The sequence below is a fragment of the Taudactylus pleione genome, unplaced genomic scaffold, assembly GCF_031769625.1.
Source record: "Taudactylus pleione unplaced genomic scaffold, aTauple2 ptg000003l, whole genome shotgun sequence".
Lineage (NCBI taxonomy): Eukaryota > Metazoa > Chordata > Amphibia > Anura > Myobatrachidae > Taudactylus > Taudactylus pleione.
The window spans coordinates 3,074,329-3,096,768 of record NW_028284406.1 but is presented as its reverse complement, the minus strand read 5'-3'; the positions used below and the strand labels follow the sequence as shown (position 1 = coordinate 3,096,768).

At 46.1% G+C, this 22,440-nt stretch overlaps 1 protein-coding gene across 1 annotated transcript in view; it reads left to right on the top strand.

Annotated features, from left to right (window-relative positions):
* COL27A1 (collagen type XXVII alpha 1 chain) overlaps nucleotides 1-22,440 on the top strand; it is a 291,443-nt gene that overhangs the window by 57,625 nt on the left and 211,378 nt on the right. The window contains exons 5-9 of the mRNA XM_088465795.1: nucleotides 5,837-5,890; nucleotides 12,245-12,298; nucleotides 16,176-16,229; nucleotides 20,953-20,997; nucleotides 21,850-21,903. Coding sequence (XP_088321921.1) covers nucleotides 5,837-5,890; nucleotides 12,245-12,298; nucleotides 16,176-16,229; nucleotides 20,953-20,997; nucleotides 21,850-21,903 — 261 coding nt within the window. The remainder of the gene's footprint in view (nucleotides 1-5,836; nucleotides 5,891-12,244; nucleotides 12,299-16,175; nucleotides 16,230-20,952; nucleotides 20,998-21,849; nucleotides 21,904-22,440) is intronic.

Here is a 22,440-nt window from a genome sequence, read left to right as displayed (position 1 = left end):
CTTGTTCAGTCCTCTACATGTGGCCCTTAAATAAACTTAATTTAAAATTTTCATCTATGAAACATGATGGAATTTTGCAATGCCATTTTCAATTATGCACGTAGGTCTGCTGCGGAAATATGCTAATGACTGCAATCGCAAAGCCATCGCACAGCCTGCATAGAGATGCCCACTACTGCTTCGCACATCGGTAATACCTTGCAATCCTGGGTATAAATCGGGAACATCGAGTAACATCGGCCCCTCACACACAATTGCAGCAGGTCTGACCTTACTGAGAAATTGCTAACCTTGTCGCACGCAGCGAGTACTCAAGCTGTGTATGCCGTGTCAGTGGCTAATTTATGCACGCACATTCAACGGCGTTCAAACGGACTGACACGCCTGCATTTCTCCGACCACTCCCCCGTCACCAACCCCCAAATGCTGACGTCCCGTCCCTCTGTCTGCGATGGTTTTGTATCTGCTTTGGTGAACACAGAGCGATCGCAGTATGCACCATCGACCGATCCGTGTACGCTGTTGCGATCTGTAACGAATCGGGCCCTGTGACTGTAAAAAAGTCAGGTGAAATTAAGCCAGGGCTCATCCCTTTAATACAGGGAGGGGGAACCTCAAGCCTGGGGGCCATGTAAGGCCCCCGGAATCATTTGGTCTGGCCCTCTGAGCTTTTTTCTGCTAGCCTCATTTGGCTAGCAGGGTGCCTAGAATGGCACCCTGTAGCCAGAATCTATGCAGCAGTGCCGCCAGGAGCATCCTTAGGACACTTCACGTCACAACGCTGCCCTTACAGCTCCCTGGAGCATCCTCAGGATGCTCTAGGAATGGCTGTAATCACCGCAGATTGTGGCCCCACCACTGTGTGACATCACACGGAGGGGGTGCGGCCTGCACCAGGCCTGCGAATAATGTTATATGTATCAAAATGGCCCTCAGAAAAAAGGTTCTCCACGCCTGCTTTAATGCAACCAGCAGAAAGCACATCCCATAACTGTACAACACTTATTTTATTTATTTAGCCCCGTCATGTTCCTCACAACTTTACACTAGGGAAAAAAACAATAATAAAACAAAAGATATTAAGGGACAGAGGGCCTGATTCAGACCCGGACGCTATTTGCGGACGGTCGTACCAAAAAAGGTGCCGGCTATTTAAATTGAGCGCTCACTCTTTGTAGTTTGTTGACGCCTCTGTGTCTGAGCGAGCGAACGAAAAATGCGCTCGCTATTTTGTAAAGACGCCCCTTTGCTGTTCGCATCACACGTCATCTCAGGTATTTATTAGATTAATCGGGAACATCGAAAGTTATCTGAACTGCTCGCAGTGCTTGTGGTAGGATTTTCTTACCGCTATCATTGCGATCAGTTCAGGCTAAAAGACAACCAAGTGACGTTGTCGATGATGCTCCTGTACTATTTATGCACTCCCATTAAACGCCCTTTTTACCGTTAGGCACGCCTGCGTTCGGATCTCCACTCCCCAGTTTTCAAGCACCTTCCCCTATTTCCACCCACAAATGGTACATTCTGTCAATCAAATTAGCAGCCCCTCGCTGTTTTGCGAGCGCACTATTTCCGACCGCAATGACTGTTTTGCGCATGCGCATTACGAACCATACGCAGTTGTGTGAACATCGCTCAGAGCGAACGAGCGGCCGCTTACGAGCGGCTCTGAATCAGGTCCAGAGGCCCTGATTCAGAGACGGACGCTCTGGAAGAGTGCTCGCTCTGAATCAGGGCGTTTCTTTTTTTACTTGTGCGTCCTCCTGGCCGCTCGCTTAGCTGTGGGTGACCACCCACAGCTATAGTGAGCGGCCAGGTTGATGGTCGCGATGGTCAAGACCATCGCGACCATCGGGGCTTGCGACGAGACCCTTGTGGTAGGGTCTCGTGGCCGCAAGCCCCAGAGAGCTTTCGGCTCTAATAGAGCCGGAAGCTCTGCCACTGACATCACTGGTGATGTCAGTGGGGCCCCCCACAAACGGCAGGCGTTCGCGTGGGAACGCCTCCGTTTGTGAAGCCACCTCCCCACCACCACGCCTACAAAACGGGCGAGCTGTCGATCAACATCGACAGCCGCCCCTTTTGTAGTGAGCCACGGAGCGAGAGAATTTCTCTCGCTTCGGTGCTTGCGCACGCGCAGTGAGGCCGCTGTGCGTGCGCAGAGCCCACCATCGGCCCGCTTGCGAGCGGGTCTGAATCAGGCCCAGAGTCAAAAGGGTCCTGGGTACAAGTTTACAATCCATAGGGGAGAGAATAAAAGGCTTTCCAGTGTATGCTGTATTTTCTAAGCCGCACAAGCCCTTCAGTGCTAGGCCGCAGACTAAACTTCTCCATGGTGTAACTGAAAATTCTGTAACGCAGCAATTTCTGACCGAGATTTAACCCATCTGCAGAGGATTCCTGAATCTTGTAACTATATTATTATATCTGTGGCTGCATCTGTTGTAGCTTTAAGTCTGTAATGAATACAAAGTTTAGCGTTTATCTGCGCTCATAATGTTGGAAGGGAAGTTTGGATAAATGCAGAGTTTGGCCAAATTTCTCATAGTGTACATCCAATGTTTCATTTCCCCCAACTTCGCAGTAGACAGTGCTGTAAGGGGGGGGGGGGGGGGGGGGAGAGGTGAAATCAAACCCCGATGGTGCTTAGCATGTGCGTGTAATCATTATAATAAAGAATGAAGATATAGTGCATGCAGATGTACATGAGATGTAAAGTAGGAATTCATTGTGGTGTTTAGCTCGAAGCATACTGTTGATTTATTAGTTTATGTGATGCGGATGGTAAATGACACTCAGAGGGCTTAAGTGCAAGTGTGCAGTAACCCAGAGACACTTATCGGCAATTACCTCCTGTGATTTAGTGCAAGTTAGAGCTTGTCAAAATTTGGGCATGTGATAAATCTGACTTAAATGCAATTGCCAAATAGAGTTGCATACACATCTGTATATCTATCTCTTGCAACTGACAAGCAAGGAGACTTTGGGCCTAATGTAATAGGGTGAGGGATCCTGAAAGGCCTGAGATTTCGGCGAGTTGGCAGATCAGTTTAAAGCGTAGCTGATTGTTTAGGCAACACCCCTTTATTTTGTCCCTGCTAAACATTGCCACTTTGGGTTTGTCTGCTATCTTGCTGAAATCTCGGGCCCATCATAATCCCGCGCCTTACTACAGTTGGCCCTATAGTTTAGCCTGCCCCGTAGGGAATACATTCTAACATTTACCATATAAAAATGGGGAACAGTGCACTCATATGCTTCTCCCTAGTCCACCCAGCTGCACCCCCCGATTTGTTTTAGCTGTGGATCAAACTCCCTCTTTCGCAACAGAAAGTGTGACTACAAAGCGTTATTACTCAGCTTTTGCCTGTGAGTGATTGTTGGACTGAATTGCACATGTAACCCAGCTCTTACACAGTGAAACAAAAGCTGATTGGTCGCTGTGTGTGGTTACTTGCTCTGGTCGCTCTTAGATCGGTTTCTCTGGTCCCTCTTTTTGAGCGGTTGCTATGTGTGGTTGCTGCTCTGGTCATTTTGTCTGATCACTATGTGTGGTTGCTTGCTCCTGTTGCTTTTTATGAGTGGTTGCTATGTGTGGTTGCTTGCTCTTGTCACTATGATAGCTTACTATGTGTGGTTGTATTCTCTTGTCGCTCCTTCTGATTGATTTCTATGTGTGGTTGCTAGCTTGCTGTGGTCACTCTGATTGCTTGTTTTCATCGATTTATAGAGTTAGCTGTTTGTTTGCTATATGTGGTTGTTTCCTCTGTTCGCTTTAGCTGATTAGTTGCTATGTGTGATGCTTGCTCTTGTTGCTTTGACTGATTAATGGCTATGTGCAGTTGCTTAGACTGGCCACTCTGGCTGATTGATTGCTTTGTGTGGTTGCTTGCTCTGTTTGTTTTGGCTGACTGGTTGTTAGGTGTGGTTACTTGTTCTGGTTGCTCTTTCTGACTATTTGCTTTGTATGGTTGGTTTATCTGGTTGCTCTTTCTGATTGATTACTCTGCGTGGTTGCTTGCTCTGGTTGCTCTTTCTGATTGGTTACTCTGCGTGGTTGCTCTTGGTTACTCTGCGTGGTTGCTCTTTCTTGGTTGCTCTGCGTGGTTACTTGCTCTGGTCATCCTGATTACTTTCTTGCTGTAGTCGCTCTGTCTGGTTGCTTTGTGTAGTTGCTTGCTCTGGTTGTTTTGCACTACAGAGTATTTGCAATGTTTGTAAATAAGTGGCTTCCATATGGGAACAATCTTCTAAGACATTTATGTAATCAGCACTTCAAATTGATATAAGGAATAAGACTTAACATTAATGTTTTATTAATAACATGCTGCAATATAATAAGCTGTAATCAATAACAACCAATAAGACATTGATGTCTGGAATGTTGGTGATGATCATATTGGTTTCTAGAGTACAAAAACACACTGGTAGTTTAATTGGCTTCTGACAACATGGACCCATTGTGTATGTTCTCTGTACAGCGCTGCATATTCGCTATATTTGAATAAATAATAACGATTTGTTGGGACACATCATGATCACTGCGAAGTCTATAGACCTATGCTGTGTCCAGCAGCAGGCTGGCTTTATGGATTAATGTGTTACTTAATGAAGAGTCTTTTCGTTGCTGAGATTCCTCATTAACCCTTTAGGTGTCTGGTCTGATTTGCTTTTTGTGTATTTGTGATCTGTTTTCTGGGAATACACCCAGCTATATTGTGTAAGCCATGCTCTAAGCAGGGGTCAGGGAACTTTTTTACCTTTTACCCTAAAATATATTTAGATACGCCGACATTACCCCCTTGTTTTTAAAGAAACTCATATAGTAGTCCCCTCATAGTTATGCCCTTGTAGTAGTGCCCCCATATAATGCCCCTGTAATATTGCCCCCAAATAATGCCCCTGTAGTGCCGCTTGTACAAAAAAAACACTTACCTTAATCCCCGCTCCTGCATCCGCCGCCATCCTGTCCGCCCGGCTGCTCCTCAGAACTATTGGTGAGACGTCATGGCGCACATGGAAGAGTTCAGAAGAGAACTCCAGCCTCTGGCTAACGCGGCGCTGCAGGGAAGGAGCCGGGCACCCGCTGGTAATAACATCTCAGTGGGCGTCCAGCTTAGAGCCTCCCTGTGGTACAGGGGGTAAAAATGAAATTCCTGGGGGTAATGGACGGACAGCCGGGCATGCATATGAATATAGAATGATTCATATGCATGCCCGGCTGTCCCTCCATTACCCACAGGAATTTCATTTTTACCCCATGTGGGGTAATTTGCCCCTGTTCCCTGACCAATGCTCTAATGACTCTTCTATTCAGATTTCATTTACGTTCTGCTAAAATTCTATATAGATGTAAATTGCCTCGGCTATAACAGGCCTGGAAACCCTGTGGCTCTCCAGCTGGCAGAGCTTGCTGGGACTTGTAGTTTCACATCACCTGGAGAGCCAAGCTTGCACAACAGCTGTCAACCATCAGTTAGCTTTTATATGTCTAGTGGAAGTTAGACGAGGAAGTTGAGGTCTGATTGGCCGCGATCGCTTAGTGCTAATGCAGTTTCTGTAACTGAGAGAGAACGTTGAGAAATTGCTCATATCAACCAATCAGCTTCTAGCTTTCATTTATCTAGCACAGTCTATAAAATGACAGTTATAAGCTGATTGGTTGCTATTTCTGCCAATGTTTGATACATCTCCAACTATGTGTATTTGAAAATAGGTGATTTGTTTGCAGTCCAGACTAACTGGAGACACAGATAGGTTTCAGAAAATGCGAAAAATAATAAATACGATTTAATTTCTACCTTTTTTTTTTTTTTTTTTCTTTTCTTTTTAGGGTCCTCCTGGTCCCCATGGAAATCCTGGCCCACCTGGGCTTCCTGGTCCAAAGGTCAGTGTTCATCTGGAATCATTATTCGATGACCCAAGAAACACAGACGCGCGCACGCAGACGCGCGCACGCAGACGCGCGCACGCAGACGCGCGCACGCAGACGCGCGCACGCAGACGCGCGCACACTGAAAGACACACACAGACGCGCGCACACTGAAAGACACACACACAGACGCGCGCACACTGAAAGACACACACACACAGACGCGCGCACACTGAAAGACACACACACACAGACGCGCGCACACTGAAAGACACACACACACAGACGCGCGCACACTGAAAGACACACACACACAGACGCGCGCACACTGAAAGACACACACACACAGACGCGCGCACACTGAAAGACACACACACACAGACGCGCGCACACTGAAAGACACACACACAGACGCGCGCACACTGAAAGACGCGCGCACACTGAAAGACGCGCGCACACAGACGCGCGCACACTGAAAGACACACACAGACGCGCGCACACTGAAAGACGCGCGCACACTGAAAGACGCGCGCACACAGACGCGCGCACACTGAAAGACACACACACAGACGCGCGCACACTGAAAGACACACACACAGACGCGCGCACACTGAAAGACACACACACAGACGCGCGCACACTGAAAGACACACACACACACTGAAAGACACACACACACACACTGAAAGACACACACACAGACGCGCGCACACTGAAAGACACACACACAGACGCGCGCACACTGAAAGACACACACACACACACACACTGAAAGACACACACACACACACACACACACTGAAAGACACACACACACACACACTGAAAGACACACACACACACACACACACACACACTGAAAGACACACACACACACTACCTTGCTCCATTTTTCTTGTACATACATTTGTACATATAGAAAAGTGCAGTAAGGTTTTCACAAGTTAGTGTAACTCTTTGCAACTGTGCGATATCCTGTGCGCAAGTCTTTATGTCATGGTAGTCAGAACCGTGCATCTATACATATAAGGCCCAGTGTACTGTACAATTTATCTTTATTTATATCACATACACTTATATAGAGGAAGATACATCTGTATACAAGCATGTAATTATCTCATTGAATATACTATGTAATAAAATAGAGATCCTGCTCAGTAATACCCCTTTGATACCCTTTTACACTGGCTAAATAACCCGTGCTATTGCGTCAACCCGGATCTCTGCTCAGTGTAAAAGGGGCCCCGAAAATGAACCCAGGTCCAGTCACCAGGGAAACCAGCCCCGGTGGCGAGCAGGGTTTACAGTATAGGAACAGCCGGCTCACCGGCAGAAAACACTGCATCGGTCCGACCCGGGAATAACCGCCGCAGTGTGAACTAGGGCCTGTCCCTGGTGGGAACCATGTTCTGTATATGCATGTGTTAATTTGGATACCTGCAGCTACCTCTACTAATATATGTTATCTCTGTGATTGCTTTACTATGCAGTTCTAGGCTCGCAGTTCTGTAAATGTGTTTTTGGTGGTTTTAGCATCTACCAAACTGAAATGCCTACTTTACCGCATGCATATAATAGGGCACCAATTACTGCCACTCTCAGGATGGAGGTCTTGCTTGGCATCCACCCCCTAAAGTACAATAGCATGTCTCTGTTGCAAAGCTACTTTTTGTCTCTATGCTGGTTATTGTGCATTATCTGCATTTATCATTGAAAGTCCTTGTCCTCCAATCATATTCCTATGAATGTCAACCTGCTAGTATGTTGTTATCTGATATTAGTTTGATGAGACAATAGTACAATAGCTAGCACAAAGCCCCCACTCTGTTTAGAGCGCCATCTAGTGGAGGCCACTGGCTTCACCTCAATAGCTGCATTGATCAAGAATCTGCCTGGCCGTGTCACATATCTGTGAGTTAATGAGTGCCAGATCTGGGGCTTACGCTTGTAACATTTTCCCCTCCAGAGTGTCCCTCAAGTCTTCCCAGTGTGCTTTTGCTGCGGCCAAGTCCAGGTTATAAATTATCGGCGCAGACATAACTTGTCTATTTCAGGAGGGTTCATTAAGTTTGATTAAGCGGAGCCAGATCGTTTTGGCCTATCTACCAGCTATACTGAGCTGTAACGTACAGTGCAATCTGGGTCTGACTATCATGACTAATGGGTTTTTATTCTATTCCCCTCCTCAAAGCTACAGTGGCAAGACCCATATTTCTTTTTTAAACGACAAGAATGAAAGATGTATACATCTCCTCTCTCCGATTGCCAGTGAGGATGGAGAAGGGGGAAGACAGATTACATAGGTATATTTCGAAAAAGCAGCTTCAGTAGCAAATGGCTAACCTGCTGTATAAATACGTTAAGTGGTTACACATCAAAACGGATAATACCCTTTAAATTTATCTATTCAATATTTTATGTTAAATTAATTATGAAAAAGACCTCAGCAGTCATGGCTCCCTCTGTGTTAACGTTAGTGCGTGAGTTTTCCCCGCTTCCACTTGCTGCGGCCAAACAACATGGGAAAACATCCAGTTCTATCCCTTCCATTATCTACAAGCCCATTGCTACTTGCCAGTGTGCCCGGTGTTTTAGGAGGTGGCCTAAAACTGATCACCCCTTCCACAACGAGTAAATAGAGGCCCAATGCCGAGTAGCACAGCCCTCTCGCTGGTACCTCTTGCCGGTGGCTGCTGAAATAATACCTTAATACATTGCAAGCACCAGCACACAGGTGTGCACCAGTACATACTTGCATTGTAGTGCCACAATGGTGTGCACTACAAGCATTGCCACCGCTGTAATGTAAATTATAGATTGCTCCCCTGTCCTAAATAAAAGAATTAGTAGTGCCCCTAATATTTAGTTAATTGATAAATGGCACACCCCCATTAAAAAAATAAATAAATATGTGGACAGGACGGCTAGTCCCTGAGGAACACCCGATGTTAAATGAGGTAATCATATCTTTGAATAGTGGTTTAACATGACACGCTTTGATGTGAGGTTTGGCCTTTCGTAAACCGCATGGTATACAAACCTCACATCAAAGTAACAAAAACCTTGTGGATCGCACAAAACTACCCCTCGGTAAATTTGCCGCTGTGTCTGCCAAGGGTTTAGGTTTTTGGTGCAAGATAACCATTTCCATTAATCCTAAAGCCTGTCTGCTCATCCTACAGAAAGAATACCGCTGTCCCAATGTAACCCTTCAGCCCATTCCCACAACCCCCAGACTTATCGCCAGTGCTGTGGGTGGCCGATGGAGGACAACCATGTAGCGCAAAGCCACGCCCACTTGTATCATGTGACACTTTTTTTTTTTTATAGGTGGTCATAATGCTGGGTATACAAGTCAGCGATAAAGCAACGCGTCTAATTATAAGGCTCACCTCGCACATGCGGCTTTATTGCGTCGTTTTTGTAATGGGAACCCCTAATCACAGTAGTTCAGGGTTAAACGTGAGCAAGGAGAGGTGTCGGGCAGGTCCCAAGAGCGGACGGTGCTGCGATATCTGCAGCCGTCACGGAGATTACCCATCCCAGCTTGGCAGAGCCCGGCTGACATTCATTCACAGACAGAGTGCATCTGCGTCTAATTATCTCCCTACCTCCTGCCGCTCACACACATCCAAAGAAAGCAAATTAACAAGCTGCCGGAGCATTCATGGGAAGCCGGATAGATTATGCGCACATACCTGCTGATGAGATTGAAGCCTCTAGGCTGACAACAGTCTTGGTAATCATTTGGATGGTTTGCAGACCTACCAGCCGGTTATGTTGTTCCTTTTTTTTTTATTTTATTTTTTTAAGTCCACTGGGCCTGTAGCAGCCAGCAGGGAAAGGGTTAAGAGTGTCTGAGTATCAAGGCCTAATGGCCACAGCTCTGGCAATGTTTCTGTTCCCACAAGTCCCTGGAGCCCCTGAGTGTCACAGATCCACTCGGCAGATGTGACGAAAGGTGTCAGAAAATACTCTGTATGTCTAATATATCTCACACTTAGAGCTCGGAACTAGAATTGCACTGTAGCGTTATCAGTCAGTAGAGAAATATCACTAATCCCCACAGACACGAAAGTAAATCATTTTGCTGTACTCTTCTACTCAGTCTTATTCCTGCAACATTTCGTTCCACGTTCCTGCTTCGTACCAGAATGCTCCGCAAATATTTTTAAACATTCACAAATGTTCTGACCGTGCTCCTGCGAGTAATCTTGTCATAAAACTCAGCGCTTTTATGAATCGGCCACTACTGATTGCAAGAAAACAATATACATAGTACATGTAGCACATAAAGTTTTAGAGTTGGTAATATTCTCACAAATATTTCTTAATACTTTCCATACGATCAGGGAATTTAATTACATGTTTGACTGCTTCATGCCGACATCTGCGCCATTCAGTGGGCTGGACGAGCTGCAGTCATTATGTTAGTTGCGTTCTGAAATCCCCAGGCCACTGCGGTGGGTGGCGCTTGATGACCCAATTTGCATGAGTGAGGTAAATCCCCGCCCACTTTGCGTGTGCCCTCACTAGAGCCCGGGAAGTCTCCTCGTAATTTGGGAGTCTCCTGGACATTTTGGGAGGGTAGTAACTATGGTGGAGATTTATCAAACCTTGGAAAGAGCTAATGTACCAACCAATCAGCTTGTGACTGTTATTTTAGAGGCTGCGTTTGAAAAATGACAGGAGCTGATTGGTTGGTACTTTGGACCTCATTCAGAGCCGCTCGCAAAAAGCGATGGTCTTGCGACGAGACCCTTGTGGTAGGGTCTCGTCTGCCGCAAGCCCCAGTGAGCTTCCGGCTCTAATAGAGCCGGAAGCTCACTGCTGACATCACTGGTGATGTCAGTAGGGCCACCCACAAACAGCAGGCGTTCCTTCAGGAACGCCTCCGTTTGTCCAGCCACCCCCCTACCCCGCCTACTAAATGGGGAGAGCTGTCGATCAATATCGACATCCGCTCCGGGGCTCGTGCATCGTGCGCAATTCCCCACCATCGACCCGCTTGCGAGCGGGTCTGAATCAGGCCCTTTGCCTCTCTCCATGCTTTGATTGATCTCCCCCTATGTTTGTTTAACACCTGTTGTCTGTAGACTATAGAGCAAGACTTTTTTTGGGAGGGGGGGGGGGGGCTGAAACAGTATGTGAGGATGCAGGCCAATGGAGTTCATTACTGAGGTTATTTGTGTATTCATGACGCGCAGTGATGTCATTGGTTGCTATTTACTTTATAGACTGTGGGGGAGATGTATCAAGTCTTCTAGTGAATGGAGAAGTTACCCATAGCAACCAATTAGCTTTTGGCTAGCATTTATGAAGTACATTGTATAAAATTATAGGTAGAAGCTGTTTGGGTGCTATGGGCATTTCTTCACTGTTTAGAAGACTTACTACATCTCCCTCTGTATTCTCATGAATAGTGGTTATTCAGAACACAGTATGGCTGCCTGCACTGTGTACCTCAAAGTTGTCTCTAGCTCTGTTTAAATTGATAGGCTAGCTTCTCGCCAATTGGTGTGGCCTGCAAAATGGCTGCCACCATTGTATAAGGGCAGCTGTACGCAAGATGTTTGTAATTGTAGCGTAGCACAATATGTTTAATTATTCAAATGGCTCAGAAATGCTGCCTGCCACATGCTTCGGTAGAGTTTACGCATTTACCACCACATGTATAAGAATATTTCATCCCCAGTAACCATTAACAGTAATTTATCGAAATGCTTGTATATTATATTCATACTTCTGTTATTAATTACTCTTTAAAACTAAAAAAAAAATCAAAATTGTTTTGTTTAGCCTGCTCATTTCCATTTAATCACATTACCTTGTGCATTTTAAATGCTTGTCACAAAATGTTGAACATTTTTAATAATTAAGAAACTGTGTACAGTGGTACTGTGCATATGGGGGAACTCTGTATCAATTTATTTTCAATACCATGGGGTCTAGTTACTAAGCAGTGTTAGGAGACAGAGTGAAAAGTGATAAGGTGCCAGCCAATCAGCTCCCAACTGTCATTTTTCCAACACAGCCTGTGAGATGGCAGTCGGGAGCTGATTGGCTGGTACCTTATCACTTTTCATTCTGTCTCCTAACACTGCTTAGTAAATAGACCCACATAATTGGGTTCTGGAAGCCCCTGTGAAAGGAACTACTTCTTTAATCACGATATAAAGCTGGTAATATTAATTTTCTGTCACACGGTACAGCAGATGTAGGGAGCCTGTGGAACGACTGTACATGTCAAGCCTGGCGGGGCATGCTGGGACATGTAGTTTCGGCAGTAGCAGGAGAGCTCTCGGCATACTTTCCAAATGCTTAACCGTCTACTTAGACTGAATGTTGCTTTTATTCTTTTTTTTCCAGGGTCAAAAGGGTGATCCTGGCATCTCTCCAGGGAAAGCTTTGAATGGACTGAAGGTATTCCTCAACAAGCTATCTCTTTTTCTATTGTCAAAAACCTCGGCCTGTGCTGGCAGAAAATGATGTCATTTCCTATGTATGCTGGGGCAGGAAGGATTTCCCTCCTGTCACCTCATAGGCCAGTATTCAATTTGAGGCGCTAAGCCGTTTTCGTGTTTTTTTGGCGGAAATTTTTCGCCAATGACATCATTTTGCCAGGCGGAAAAGTATCGCCGTATTCAATTTGAAAGTCAACGCAGTGTAATAGGCGAAAAAGTTTCGCCTATGAATAGCAGGCGGAAAAAGGTGCAGAATTGGGGTTTTGGGGTGCAACGTTGCAGGAACCACCGCGCAGCCTTCAGACAGTCCCCCAAAGGTAAACTGTGTGGGGGGAAAAAAAAAAACCACTTAAGAACACCCCAAAAAAATCACTTTGAATTTGGGGGCAAAAAATAAAAAAAGTTGGGGGACAAAGTTAAAAACTAGCGAACTTGACTCTAGGGGCGTCCCCAAGTATGCCTCAGGTGTTTTTTTCATTGCAGGGCCTTGCGGAAGGTGGATTTTTCACGTTTTTTTAAACTTAACTTTAGCAACGTTAAAATATGCTGTCCCCCATTTTCAAGTACCCCAAATTTGCTGGGATAAGTTATTTTCTGCAAAGAAAAACTCCTGAATACTATTCTGCATCAGGTATAGAGAAATGCTATTTAGCAGCTATTGAGCCTGTTTAAAAACAACAAATACATTCAGCAAGCCAAATAGGGGGGTACCATAGGGAACCCCCATGTCAGAGCATCTTTTGGGGAGTGTCAGACTGATTTCCCCAAATCTGACATGACTTTCCGCTTGTTTAAGTTTCGCCAGGTAACGTTTTCGCCTACTTTCAAATTGAAAACGGCGATACGCGAGCGCTCGCGCGATACTTTTCCGCCTGCAAAACACACGATGTAGGCGAAAAGTCCTGGGAGACGAAAAAGTATTGCGGGTCCGCTCAAATTGAATACGTCTCATAGTATGACAATGTATGATATTAGTACTATGCAGCACTTATAACGGAACAGCATTTCGCAGAAAAAACAGAGATACTTCTCTCATTCTGGGGGTTGATGTACTAAGCTGTGGAGAGAGATTAAGGGCCTGATTCAGAGCCGGTCGTAAGTGGCCGCTCATTCGTTCCGAGCGATGTTTGCACAACTGCGCATGCGTACGGATCGTAATACGCATGCGCGAACCAGTCAGTGCGGCCGAAAATCGTTTGTTCGCTAAATAGCGAATGCCTGCTATTTTGAGTGACAGGAGGAGGCGTATGTGGGTGGTAACAGGGGAAGGTGCTTGAAAACGGGGAGTGGAGATCCGAACGCAGGCGTGCTTAAAGGTCAAAACGGGCATTTTATGGGTGTGCATAATTAATACAGCAGCGTCATTGACCACGTCACTGGGTTATTTTATAGTCAGAACTGCTCGCAAGATTGCGGTAGGAAAAATCAACCACAAGAATAGCGAGCAGTTCATACGCTGGTCGATGTACTCGATTAATCTAATAAATAGCGGACATGACGTAGGATGCGAGCGGCCAGGGGGCGTAGTTTTCCAAAAAACGACCGCATGTTTGGTTCGCTCGTTCAGACCTAGAGGCGTGAACAGACCGCAAAGAGCGAACGGTTCATTTGAATAGCCACCCCTTTTTTCTAAACGAGCGAGCGCAAATAGCGTCCGGCTCTGAATGAGGTCCTAAGTACCAACCAATAAATTCCTGTCTTGTTGCAGGCTGCGTTTGAAAAATTACAGGAGCTGATTGGTTGGAACTTTATGCCTTATTCAGACCCGTTCGCAGGCAGCCTGACGATGTTTGCAATCTGCATATGCGTACAAGACGCAGTGCGCGGACCAGTCACTGTGATCGGGAAGCGTTCGCAGCCAGTACGCAGACGCTCCGCAAGCGTTTCAGGGGCGTGCATAATTAATACGCATCATCAGCATACACGTCACTTGGCTGAATTACACACAGCAGCACTCGCAGTTCTTGCAGTAGGGTATGGTCAGCCACAAGTGATGGGTATGGGCCGATGTCAGCCGATGTTACCGATTGTTTAATACACTTCCTGGAGATGACGTGTGTTACTAACGGCAAGTGGGCGTCTTGTGTCAGGCTGGTGGGCGCCTAAATTCATACCGCGATCGCACGGCAAAATATAGTGCTAATGTCTTGTTAGCAATCGCGGGATTTGCATACTTTGACTGCCGATGGCTGCGTGCGAACGCAGCCTTGCGAACGGGTCTAAATTAGGCCCGTTATCTCTCTCCAAGGCTTAGTACCCCTGTAGGTGAAACATTATCTATTACAAGTTACATTGTGCACACGTATTATGTAGCGCTTTTCCAGAGAATATTTCAGTCATTCACTTCAGTCCCTTCCCCAGAGGAGCTTACAATCTATGGCCTTCATTCAGACCCACTCGCGAGCGGCTGTCCACTCGCAAGTGGGTCGATGGTCTGCACTGCGCATGCGCACGACAGAGGGAGCTCCGTCGTGCGCATGCGCGAGACGCGCCGAGCGAAGGACTTTCCTTCGCACGGAGTGTCTCATCAAAGGGGGCGTGCTGTCGATGTTGACTGACAGCACGCCTCCTTTGGTGGGCGTGCCTGCCAGACGGAGGCGTTCCCAAGGGAACGCCTACCGTCTGAAGCCGGCCCCACTGACATCACTAGTGATGTCAGTGGGAGTGATTTTGGCTCTGATAGAGCCAAAATCACTCCTGGCCTTGCAGTTGAAAACCTCAACCGCAGGCTGTTGCTCGCAGTCGCGATGGTCAAGACCATCGCGACCATCATCCTGCATGCTCGTATATGCTGTGGGTGGTGACCCACAGCTATACGAGAGTCCAGGAGGACGCTCCATATTAATGGAGGTGGGCCCTGATTCAGAGCGAGCGCTCTGGTCAGAACGTCCGGCTCTGAATCAGGGCCTATATTCGAATACATGCACGTGCACGTTTTTTAGTTGTTGGAAGTTTTTGGGGCGTAGAAGGAAACTCATGCAAGCACAGGACGAGCATAAACACTCCGCACAGGTAGTGCCTTGGTCAGGAATTGAACCCGTGACCCCATGGTTGGAAGGCAGTAATGCTAGACACTACGCCAACCGTGCCGCCCAAAGATCATTTTCGATCTGCCGTGGCTTATGCTGCCTGTTTTTTACTGACTTACAGTGTTATCATATTTGACATGAGTATTGTGAAACAGTGATATTTCCTTTTAATTGCTGTATAAAAAAATTATTGTAAAGTGAAAACTGTGACATTTACTTATTATGTTATTGAATATTACCTATCCAGAGAAACCATTCGGTGAACCATGCTAGGAGAAAGATCCGTGGCTCAGTTTCCCGGACAAAATAACCCATAAAACCCATTAGGGACGTTTCAGAAAACTGGTGCACATGAGAGAGGTTTTGTTAATCATAGCAACCAAACAGCTGTAAACTTTCTGACCAGTGAAACCAGAACTAAAACAGGTCAGTTTTGAGGCCTAAATCTGGGACCCATTTGCTACCTCCTCCTCCTCCAGTTTGGTACCCTGCCAGTGCCAGGGCAATGACCTATGGTTTCCTGTTTGTGAGGTGTGACCCACTCATTTCTTTCATGTTGGTTGTTAGATAATAAGAACAGGACACAAGTCTTGTGCCTGTAACAATGAGCAATGTTCCAGTCAGTGACTCCCTGCAGGGACGTTAGGCCAATGTATAGATCACAGACCTGCTATCATTATTTATAATGGCGGAGCGTTGGCGTTAATTGCTGGCATATCTATAGCAAAGACCAGTCAAGGGTAGCAGCTCCTGGGTCTTTCTGGCGCTGCAAGGAAATTACTTTTTTTTTTTTTCTTTCTGCTATAGGGAGACCCTGGTTTGGCTGGTCTGACGGGCGTTCCTGGGCCTTTGGGTCGGAAGGTGAGTCTATTTCTCCGTGTAAGTGAGTTTAGCAGACAGTAGTACACTCTGCCATATATCAAAGTAGCACTGTCACGCAAAACTAATAATGGAGAGAAAGTAAGGAGCATATGGATTCGCCACAATCTGGTTGTTTTGGCTGGATGGACGGCGTCATGGGTCTACCTGTCTAGTGACGTTACTATATATATATATATATATATATATTTTATTCTGTGCTGCCAGCTGACACACTGATCAACCATAACTGCATGAGGCCTGTATACCCACATAGTGAGTGCATGTCTGTAGCTCAGTTGATCCCTAATCAGTGGTGGGCAAGCAAAAAGTAGGGTGTTAGTAATCCTAATACGACTATTTTGCCAACATTAATATCCACCTATTGGGCCTCATTCTGAGTGGGACGCAGTGGCCAAGTCGGAAGCAGTAGAGCGATGTTTTTCATCTGCGCATGCCTCGGAGTTGCACCGTGCATGCTTCCTAATTTTGTTTGTACCTAGTCTCAGCTTGGCTATAGATGCACAGTAGCAGAAGAGGGGCGGTGACTGGGCGATAACAGAGGGGTGGCTAAAAAGCCGCACGAAGATGTTGTGTCTTATGGGAGCGCCACGGGATTGTTGTTGAAAACAGTTGCGCTGAAAGCTATACCACTCACGTTGGAGGCCATACTGACGGAGCGGCACCAAGCGGTATTTCAGCGTCCACAGATGCTGACAGTGGGCGTCTCAGTCCTTGCACATTCGGACGCAGGGATCTACACCAGGGAAGGGCCTTGCAGCGGCATTAACATAAAGACTCTGGTTAGACTGCGGCAAAAGACCCGAGGACGTCCGCAACGGCATCCAACGCAAAACCTGCCCCTTTCTGTGCATGTAATATAAAATAGAAAGACACAAACACTTGCCAACTAAGATTTATTTCTGTAATGTTAATCCAATATCATAATGGGTGAACACTGGAATAAAACATGGGATGAAAGTCCTGTGGGATAACTGTACTCCTTTATATTACATTATTTCCCATCTGAATTACATTTTTGTGAATCACAATAAACCTGCAGCCAGTTGGCAGAGACGTACCATACTCACCCCTTTCTCTGGTGATTTGCCGGCTGTGACTCCCTCTTGCCCCTCATTTTGAGCAGACCCGGCCTGTGTGTATCCAAAGCATCGGTCCCGTTCACCAGTGAGGCATCGACATTGTGATTAGTGTTTTATTATAGGTCAGGGAAAGCAACACCGAGTCTGGTATCAGGATCACCTTGTGCAAGGTTTAGGATTATGTTCTGGATTATTTATTGACCTAGAGCACGTGCAGTAATACATAGCAGACATTCACCCTCAGTGTCTGACACATCGCTAGATAAATCAGGGCGGATGCTCTCACCATGAGGTCAGATTGCAGTGATTCCAGCTTGGATGGAAAGCGGTTGCACATGCTAACCTCCTACATGAGGGTCTACACACAAGGGCCAGTGGGGGGGTCTTGTGCCACCCTGCTACATCAGATTCAGGGCCTGATTCAGAGCCGGACGCTATTTGCGCTCGCTCGTTCAGAAAAAGTGGCCGGCTATTTAAATTGAGCGCTCGCTCTTTGCGGTCTGTTGACGCCTCTATGTCTGAGCGAGCAAACGAAACATGCGCTCGCTGTTTTGTAAAGACGCCCCCTGGCCGCTCGCATCCTACGTCATCTCCGCTATTTATTTGATTAATCGAGTACATCGAAAGGCGTCTGAACTGCTCGCAGTGCTTGTGGTAGGATTTTCCTACCGCAATCATGCGAACAGTTCAGGCTAAGAAACAACCAAGTGACGTGGTCGATGACGCTGCTTTGTTAATTATGCACACCCTTAAAACGCCCGTTTTGACCGTTTGGCACGCCTGCGTTCGGATCACCACTCCCCGTTTTCAAGCACCTTCCCCTGTTACCACCCACAAACGCCTCATCCTGTCACTCAAATTAGCAGGCACTCGCTGTTTTGCGAGCACTCGATTTCCGACCGCAATGACTGGTTGGCACATGCGCATTATGACCCATACGCATGCACAGATGTACGAACATCGCTCGGAGCGAACGAGCGGCCGCTTGCGAGCGGCTCTGACTCATGCCCTCAGTCCGGTATAGCTGATTGTTGGCTCTGCGTTACCTCACAGTTCATATTATGTTCTCCTTAAAGACCAGATTCAGAGATGGACGCGATAGTTTCGCAGAATGAGCAATTGTTTGCTATTGCGAACGCCTCAATGCGCACGCTCAGCGATTGCGAATACTCTCGTACACAGGAATCACTCGCAAAGTGAGTGACCGATATTCCGCTTTTGGTGGTGGTAACGGGGGAGGGTGGTTAGATAAACGCAGGCGTGTCTGACCATTTAAACGCCGTTTCGTGGGCGTGCATAGATTAGCCATTGAGATCACCTTCGGAGTATGAGAGCGCTCTGTGTGTTTGCGGCTGGTCAGACCTGACTTGCATGCTGCTCAACTGCCCGATGTGCATCGATGTTACCGATGTTTACGCTGTTGTACGTTGTCAGACGGATATGAAAAGGCAGCACTAGGCGTCCCTGTGCTCTGCTGTGCTTTGGATGGCATTAGCAGATTTTAGCAACTGTGATCTGTGAGAGTCATTTTTAATTGATTAAAAATCGATCGATGTTGTGTTTCAGGGGCTAAATCACATATTTACTAACAGATTTTTTTTATATATCGATTTTTAAGTGTTCACAAGAAGTGCGATTCAGCCCCTGAACACACCATCGATGCTGATTCGTTATATAAAATTGTCACGTTAATTGTTTGTGATATTTGCCATACTCCAATGTCTTTTAGTGCCCCCAGAGTCAAAGGTTAGATACAGTTTGATCTGTCAGGATGAAAACTTTACACCAAATTAATCGTGATTGCCTATTTGGCTAAGATGCGAGCTGTGTTTTCATTCACAAGTGGGTAGCGAGGACATATAGACGCTTCAGCTCCTGCGAATCGGCGTTTCAGGATAATTCCTGCTGCCGCAGCCATTGGTATCGCCTTATAATACTGTTCTGTGAGGAAATTGAGGCATGTATTCTCCTGCACTTGGCAGGGAGTCGGTATGTATTACCGCCGGACCTAAGCCTGGCGGATGAAATACTGATGCCGGAAGGCCGGCAGATGAAGATCCCGACCGAGGTGAGTATTTACCCTAACTCTCCCCTCTCCCCCTCCTAACCCTAACCCCCCCTTAGGGGTGCCTAACCCTAACCTCCCCCCCTAGTGCCTAACCCAAACCTCCCCCCTGTGTTGCCTGACCATAACCCTCCTGGTGGGGTGCCTAACCCTACGTCCCCCTGGGAGTCCCTAAACCAAGGGCTATGAGCTCCTGATGCCCGGCTTACCTGCGTTTGGTATACCGGGCATCGGGATTTCGGCGTGGGGCTAATGATAGGCATCGGTATTTAGACGCCTATCATTAGTCCCATGCCGGGCTTTCAATGTCAGGAAGCCAGCAGTCGGCATTTCGCCCACCAATTTTTTAAAAAGTTCTAGGTATCCAAACCAATTAACTGCGGATTATCATTCACAACAGGCAAACTCTGAACCACACAAGTGTGCCAATATCTAATATCAAATATGGCTCATAGCTAATATTGAATATACACGTCTCCTGCCCATATGCCTGGTCTGATTAACACCATCAGTAACCAACGCCCTCTTGCACCAGCCCTATCTCTAGAGCATAGTCCTCAATTTTGTCAGCGAATGTCCTCTTACAACGGGTTTGGTATATTAGTTAGTCACAATGTTGACATTTAGTATGTGGACACAGATGATGTGCAGGTTTTCTTCTCCTTCTGTCCCTAATGGCCACGCTAACACTAACCCTAAATCTCCTAAATTTGTCGACATTATGATGTCAACATGTTTTGCAGGTGTCAACATTAATGATGTCGACATCAATGTTGCTCTTCTGTTACCATTGTGAATGTCGCCATGTTATCTGCTGACATAGAGACTGGATACCATTACAACCCAGTTACACTCCTTGAGACACAAGATATGACTGAGTTGTGTACCCTAGACTCTGGAGTATATGCAGCAAAAACATGTAGGATATGTCCACAAAACTGTCCTGCATTTAATTATGCATCAACTCCAACGCACATTACAAAAGAGAGTTTCCAAAATGTGTCTCTCTCCTCTGGAGGAGAGAAGTGTCTCATATTTCCATTGAGGAAGTCTCCCATCACTTTATATTAAACCCATAACCAGTTCACTGGCCAGAGCAGAGACGGCCATATTGAGGTCTAAGACCATATCCACGAGAATGCAACCAATCAGTTCTCTTACTTCAGTGATGTCACCAGTTCCCAGTAATTTCATTGGCTGCCTTCTATTCAGTATTGGTTCAGCCCATAAAATGGCTGCCTCTCTGGTGTGTCATCTACTTGCCCATCACATCTTTTCTTGTCCCGCTATTTCTGACATTCATTGCTGCTGTATGTATGCTGATTTCTTATTCAGTGTACGCAGTGGTCTGACTGTTAAGCCGGGACTACAATTCCCAAGAATGTGCACCACCATCAGTGCTTATCCAGGCAGTGATGACGAAATATAATTATTTTCTTACATATCAGATTATTCAGTGAAACATTTTGCTATATATTCTGTACATTTTATTTTGTATATGTTATATGTGAATTTTATCCTAGAAAACACAGTCCTTAATTGTTGTTGTTTTTTTTAGGGTCAGAAAGGTTATCCTGGACCCCAAGGTCATCCTGGTGAACCGGTAAGATGTTCTGCCTCTACCTATAAATCACCAGTGACACCTTTATCGCAGGTTAATAAATACTAATTCATTCAAGTAATAAATAAGGTTAGAAATAAACTTTATTTACAACTGTACCCTGAGGACATTTTGTCTTTTGCCGGATTATGGTTGAGAAATGGCTTTAGGATATGTTATTGGCAGTTATTTATTCATTTTACAACCGTATCCTCTATTCTTACATGTTATATGCAGTTAATGATACATTATCTCAGGCTGAACTCTTGTGACGATCCGTCTCGCAAGGCCCTTTTACTGCGCGCTGTCTCGGAGTAACAGGAGCGTTAATGCTGCTTCCTCTGCTGGAGTCTGTCTGGCCAGTCCGTACAGGAATACTCTCAGAACTATACAAAATAAATGAGTCTTTTTTTAACAGGACCTTAGTGAAAATCGCCAGCTCTTGGTCCTATGCCTGGTCCACTCATTAACCCCTGCGGACCTGATCCGCACTGCCGGCCAGTGACAGGATTAATGTTCACACTGTAACCCCCTTGTCTCCCAACCAAACCTGTGTTTGGATAAGTTCGGCTGCGCAAGGAATGGAAATGAATAGTTGGGTTGTTTCAATAGAGGCCATTGACTCCTTTACAGCATCTTGGCAGAGGGAGAAACGGCCTCAAACCGTTCCATGTGTTACAGATAAAGCCTTAGCTGACACCTTAAAGGAACTCCTCTCATTTCATTATTTGTTTAGGAACAAGGATAGTCTCCCGTCATGCCGTCTTCATTAGTGTTGTCAGGATTTAGCGCTGGGGGGGGGATCATTTTAATCATCAGCGAGGATTTCATGAGGTGTCTCTATTTCTTTTGTAGGGGGAGCATGGACCCGACGGAAGCCCGGGGGCCAAAGGTTATCCTGGCAGGCAGGTGCAGTAACTCTTACTATACTGTGAGCAGGTTACCTCCATTCAGAGGTGTGGGTGCATAGGGAGAGGATCCTATGCATTTCCGGTCAGGGCTCATCCTGGTGTTTTGTATGGTCTTAGAGGAATACAGTTTCTTCTTTTATAATGTTAAAGCGTCTATGCATTTAAATTAAGGGTAATGTGTTGTAATCAGTGTTAAAAAAAAAAAAGAAACTAATAAGGGAAAAACTTTTTTATCTGGTTTATTGCTCTGGAATTGCTGTGAACGCTGGTCCTCGGTTTTTCTAAAGCAGTTCGTCCTCATTTGTCGGCCCCAGGCCACTTAAGCAACGCTGGCAGCAAATTCGTGTTAGTAAAGTTTTGCAGCACTTTGACAAGTGTCTCCCATGGGAAAACAGAACTTCACCATTGTCCTCATGCGCCATTGAAGTGTTGCAGCTTTATCAATAAATAACGCGGGGAATGATTGGACAGATGGTGGTTCAAGACTTGGCGCCTCTGTCCTATAAAACTGGATCACGCCATTTCGGTTTATATC